This window comes from Dinoponera quadriceps, unplaced genomic scaffold, assembly GCF_001313825.1.
Source record: "Dinoponera quadriceps isolate SergipeBrazil2010 unplaced genomic scaffold, ASM131382v1 C3990176, whole genome shotgun sequence".
NCBI classification, from domain to species: domain Eukaryota; kingdom Metazoa; phylum Arthropoda; class Insecta; order Hymenoptera; family Formicidae; genus Dinoponera; species Dinoponera quadriceps.
Window position 1 is genome coordinate 1 of NW_014568228.1, and position 6236 is coordinate 6236.

Consider the following 6236-nt stretch of genomic DNA (forward strand, 5'->3'; position numbering starts at 1 on the left):
ATCATGTTCACGTATGTGAAAGATTGCGCAACGCGCTGACCTTGCGTGACCTCAGCGATTTCCGCGATTATCTCGCCGCGTTTGACGACGAGAAAAGTCTCTCCACGGAGTAGTCCTTGTGCTTCTTTTTACCTTTTCTCCCGTCGCACGCCATCTACGACGGGGAAAGACAAACGCGTATGAAACGTATCGCATCCGCGTAATTATATCCTCGTCAGCTCGCAGCTCGAAAGATGTGTCCCCTGTGCGACGGTCTGAAAGCCATTTCCGCGCGCTGTGACGAACGGGGAAACGGTTAGGATCGTTAGTCTAATCGACAACGTCATTACCTATTTTCTACGCGCGACCTCGGGGGGATCGCGTACCGAATCCGGAAATCCAGCCGGTGCGCCGAGGCGTCACTCTAACGGCCGCTTCTAATTGCAGGCACCATGACGAAGCTGAACTCGGTGCCGGTGTCGCTGAAGAACAGGCCGCGCATACCGACTCCGGACGTGACGAAGGAGGTGGTCGACCGTGAGCAGCGGTTGGCATTGTCGGCGACGAACGCGGCGAACATCGGCGCGGGCGTGGTGGGCGTGATACCAACGAACGGTCACTATCCGACCGACCTGTCGGTGGTAGTCCTGTCGCCTATACAAGAAACCGAAGGCACACCCGCGTCCGGCAAGTCCGGCGCGGCGGCCCTCGCGCAAGCCGTGCTCTCGCCGACACTGACCAGCGCTGGCCTGATGACGCCGGTGACTTTAACGCCGGTCGCCATGGGCCACCTCACGCAGCTGGGTCTCATGAAGACGACTTCGACGACGGCCACGCACATCAATAATTCGGGCAACATCGTGCAGGCGACGTTGACCGAGGTCAACAGTAGCGAAGAGGAGGGTAGCGGAAGTGGCAGCAGCAGGAGCGGCAGTATCACCGGGCAAGAGGACCGTTCGACGCCGTTGATCGACAACACCAACAGCCCGACCGGAAGCAACGGTAGCTCGCCCACCTTCGGCGGTTACAACGATCGCTCGCCGATCCTCATGAGACCGGAGAAACTCGGCTACATGGTCACCGCCGGCGTGCCCGCGCCGAGCAGCGGCACAGCCGCGGACGCGCGAGGTAGACGATCGGCATCCTTGCCCGGGCCGCCGGTCCTGCAGCCGCGGGACGACCGGAGTATATCGTTGCCGCAATCGCCGGGATTGCAGCCGCGAGAAACTCGAACGGCCTCCGTGTCGAGTAAGCAGAACGGGCTGGTTGACGTGGACAAGCTGGCCGGCGGTCACTCGGCGGGCATCCGACCACGGACCAGTAGCTTCGGTCACGACTTGTCCAGGCCCACTCAGAGGGCACAGGACGCCTCGAGGAAAATCAGCAGCGTCTCGTGCACGAACGCGTCGCTCTCGAGCGGCTTCGGCTCGGCGTCTTCGACGTCGTCCGCGAGCGTGTCCGCAACGACCACCGTCGCGGGCAGCAAGAGGGGCGAGGTTTACGTTTGATAAAGGAAAATCGACACGCGACACGGACGGTTGAGCCGTCCCGATGATTAGGAGGTACATTTAGAAGGGTAATTTAGACGGCGCAATTCCGTCCGCGTTTCCTGAGATTCATCTCCGTCCGTTATTGTGATGTCTCGTGTAAATGCACGTGACGGTTCGCGGTATATTTTTGTAATTTCTCGCTCGTATTCGGGGGAGTAACATGATTATCCTCGAGGTAGATGCGGAAGGTAACGCGAATGTTCTTGAGAAACGCGAGAAGGATAATCCGTGCTACTCCGCTTAGCGCGTTTCTGATAATTTTACGAAACCTTTGGAATGTCCTGCGAATTTGAAACGAATGAAGGCTTGACAGGATGTTCCAAACGATTCGCTACTGAAAAGTTGCAGTGGCGTCGTGCCACGGTTTAAATATTTTGTCGTAATAACGATCAACGAAGGGACAGAATTTGTAGATCGCACGATTGTAAATAGTAATTTATGTGTTAAAGACTCTATATGACTCGTAACGATCAATCCGATGTAGGAACATATATTTAAAATGCGTATGTATTATATAATCGTTAACATTACTCGGCACGAGTGTAAGATGGTTGGGAATCTTGAAATAGTTGCATGAGAAGATAATTGGATCTTCCCGACGAAGATCACGCGGATCGCATAGCTGATCGCCGACCGATTATCGACTTACACTCGCGACGAAGGAAAAAGCTATAAGTGTAATAATAGTACGAAACAAAGTGCTTTAACAACTTAACGGGAAATCTTGGAAATGTACTTTTTGTATCGTCGTGCAATAAAATACAATACTGTAAGGATGCGTCGATTATAATGTTACAGCGCACACTAGTTGCTACACTAGTTTGTTATTAGTAACTCTTACCCGTAATGTATCGCAATCTCATTGTAAATTTATTCCTTCGCGTCATGATATTGTGATATCGTTTTCTACGGATATCTGTATGACGTTTTATGTAGATGTATCTATATAGCGCTACGTGGATCAATGATGCCGAGAGAAATCAAATCCGTTAGCTATATAATATAATTCACGTACTTTTGTACATAGTTTTACTTTCCTTTTCGACTTGCCGTTCTCCCTCCCCTCTGTCGTCTCGCTAGAAATTTTTCATACGTTTGTTTGCCATATGTTCGATCGGTGCGACACATCGATAACCTCGTACACGCATACATACTTCTTCATTTTGCCATTTTTACAGACGCATCGCGAAAAGTGATGTAAGAGGCAGTTCATGAGAGTTTAAGCGATCAGCATTTCCGATGTTTCCTCGCATGTACATTCCGACTGTTTTAATCTTATTCGATATATCTCGGGTTAGCTGAATTGATTAGCGAAACGCGAACGATATTGGAATACGCGTCGATGACCGCGGAAATATTTATCTGAGAAATCGTAGAACATATATCGGCATTAGTTTCTATTATATTCTCGATGGACGGAAAATAATTTGAGACAAAGCGCTTCTTGTATGCGCATCTCGGTGACGTTTGACGTGCAATCACGTCGTGGCTCAAGTTGTTTGTAATGACAAAGAGAGCTTCTTGTTATTACGAGTATATTAGTGCGATCGAATGAGGAAAACGAGCGTGTGTGTGTATGTATATATATATATATATATACATACACACACACGCTCGTTTTCCTCATTCGATCGCACTAATATACTCGTAATAACAAGAAGCTCTCTTTGTCATTACAAACAACTTGAGCCACGACGTGATTGCACGTCAAACGTCACCGAGATGCGCATACAAGAAGCGCTTTGTCTCAAATTATTTTCCGTCCATCGAGAATATAATAGAAACTAATGCCGATATATGTTCTACGATTTCTCAGATAAATATTTCCGCGGTCATCGACGCGTATTCCAATATCGTTCGCGTTTCGCTAATCAATTCAGCTAACCCGAGATATATCGAATAAGATTAAAACAGTCGGAATGTACATGCGAGGAAACATCGGAAATGCTGATCGCTTAAACTCTCATGAACTGCCTCTTACATCACTTTTCGCGATGCGTCTGTAAAAATGGCAAAATGAAGAAGTATGTATGCGTGTACGAGGTTATCGATGTGTCGCACCGATCGAACATATGGCAAACAAACGTATGAAAAATTTCTAGCGAGACGACAGAGGGGAGGGAGAACGGCAAGTCGAAAAGGAAAGTAAAACTATGTACAAAAGTACGTGAATTATATTATATAGCTAACGGATTTGATTTCTCTCGGCATCATTGATCCACGTAGCGCTATATAGATACATCTACATAAAACGTCATACAGATATCCGTAGAAAACGATATCACAATATCATGACGCGAAGGAATAAATTTACAATGAGATTGCGATACATTACGGGTAAGAGTTACTAATAACAAACTAGTGTAGCAACTAGTGTGCGCTGTAACATTATAATCGACGCATCCTTACAGTATTGTATTTTATTGCACGACGATACAAAAAGTACATTTCCAAGATTTCCCGTTAAGTTGTTAAAGCACTTTGTTTCGTACTATTATTACACTTATAGCTTTTTCCTTCGTCGCGAGTGTAAGTCGATAATCGGTCGGCGATCAGCTATGCGATCCGCGTGATCTTCGTCGGGAAGATCCAATTATCTTCTCATGCAACTATTTCAAGATTCCCAACCATCTTACACTCGTGCCGAGTAATGTTAACGATTATATAATACATACGCATTTTAAATATATGTTCCTACATCGGATTGATCGTTACGAGTCATATAGAGTCTTTAACACATAAATTACTATTTACAATCGTGCGATCTACAAATTCTGTCCCTTCGTTGATCGTTATTACGACAAAATATTTAAACCGTGGCACGACGCCACTGCAACTTTTCAGTAGCGAATCGTTTGGAACATCCTGTCAAGCCTTCATTCGTTTCAAATTCGCAGGACATTCCAAAGGTTTCGTAAAATTATCAGAAACGCGCTAAGCGGAGTAGCACGGATTATCCTTCTCGCGTTTCTCAAGAACATTCGCGTTACCTTCCGCATCTACCTCGAGGATAATCATGTTACTCCCCCGAATACGAGCGAGAAATTACAAAAATATACCGCGAACCGTCACGTGCATTTACACGAGACATCACAATAACGGACGGAGATGAATCTCAGGAAACGCGGACGGAATTGCGCCGTCTAAATTACCCTTCTAAATGTACCTCCTAATCATCGGGACGGCTCAACCGTCCGTGTCGCGTGTCGATTTTCCTTTATCAAACGTAAACCTCGCCCCTCTTGCTGCCCGCGACGGTGGTCGTTGCGGACACGCTCGCGGACGACGTCGAAGACGCCGAGCCGAAGCCGCTCGAGAGCGACGCGTTCGTGCACGAGACGCTGCTGATTTTCCTCGAGGCGTCCTGTGCCCTCTGAGTGGGCCTGGACAAGTCGTGACCGAAGCTACTGGTCCGTGGTCGGATGCCCGCCGAGTGACCGCCGGCCAGCTTGTCCACGTCAACCAGCCCGTTCTGCTTACTCGACACGGAGGCCGTTCGAGTTTCTCGCGGCTGCAATCCCGGCGATTGCGGCAACGATATACTCCGGTCGTCCCGCGGCTGCAGGACCGGCGGCCCGGGCAAGGATGCCGATCGTCTACCTCGCGCGTCCGCGGCTGTGCCGCTGCTCGGCGCGGGCACGCCGGCGGTGACCATGTAGCCGAGTTTCTCCGGTCTCATGAGGATCGGCGAGCGATCGTTGTAACCGCCGAAGGTGGGCGAGCTACCGTTGCTTCCGGTCGGGCTGTTGGTGTTGTCGATCAACGGCGTCGAACGGTCCTCTTGCCCGGTGATACTGCCGCTCCTGCTGCTGCCACTTCCGCTACCCTCCTCTTCGCTACTGTTGACCTCGGTCAACGTCGCCTGCACGATGTTGCCCGAATTATTGATGTGCGTGGCCGTCGTCGAAGTCGTCTTCATGAGACCCAGCTGCGTGAGGTGGCCCATGGCGACCGGCGTTAAAGTCACCGGCGTCATCAGGCCAGCGCTGGTCAGTGTCGGCGAGAGCACGGCTTGCGCGAGGGCCGCCGCGCCGGACTTGCCGGACGCGGGTGTGCCTTCGGTTTCTTGTATAGGCGACAGGACTACCACCGACAGGTCGGTCGGATAGTGACCGTTCGTTGGTATCACGCCCACCACGCCCGCGCCGATGTTCGCCGCGTTCGTCGCCGACAATGCCAACCGCTGCTCACGGTCGACCACCTCCTTCGTCACGTCCGGAGTCGGTATGCGCGGCCTGTTCTTCAGCGACACCGGCACCGAGTTCAGCTTCGTCATGGTGCCTGCAATTAGAAGCGGCCGTTAGAGTGACGCCTCGGCGCACCGGCTGGATTTCCGGATTCGGTACGCGATCCCCCCGAGGTCGCGCGTAGAAAATAGGTAATGACGTTGTCGATTAGACTAACGATCCTAACCGTTTCCCCGTTCGTCACAGCGCGCGGAAATGGCTTTCAGACCGTCGCACAGGGGACACATCTTTCGAGCTGCGAGCTGACGAGGATATAATTACGCGGATGCGATACGTTTCATACGCGTTTGTCTTTCCCCGTCGTAGATGGCGTGCGACGGGAGAAAAGGTAAAAAGAAGCACAAGGACTACTCCGTGGAGAGACTTTTCTCGTCGTCAAACGCGGCGAGATAATCGCGGAAATCGCTGAGGTCACGCAAGGTCAGCGCGTTGCGCAATCTTTCACATACGTGAACATGAT

The 6236-nt window shown here is 50.5% G+C and overlaps 1 protein-coding gene across 1 annotated transcript; it reads left to right on the forward strand.

Annotated features, from left to right (window-relative positions):
• Positions 1-397: 397 nt before the first annotated feature.
• Positions 398-3098, forward strand: LOC106751545 (serine-rich adhesin for platelets-like). Its single transcript, XM_014632445.1, has one exon. It carries the CDS (start codon positions 432-434, stop codon positions 1485-1487), a length of 1056 nt encoding a protein of 351 aa, XP_014487931.1. The 5' UTR covers positions 398-431; the 3' UTR covers positions 1488-3098.
• The last annotated feature ends 3138 nt before the right edge of the window (positions 3099-6236 follow it).

Excerpts from the sequence above, each read along its gene's own strand:
- LOC106751545 (XM_014632445.1), top strand. The coding sequence starts at position 432 with ATGACGAAGCTGAACTCGGTGCCGGTGTCGCTGAAGAACAGGCCGCGC.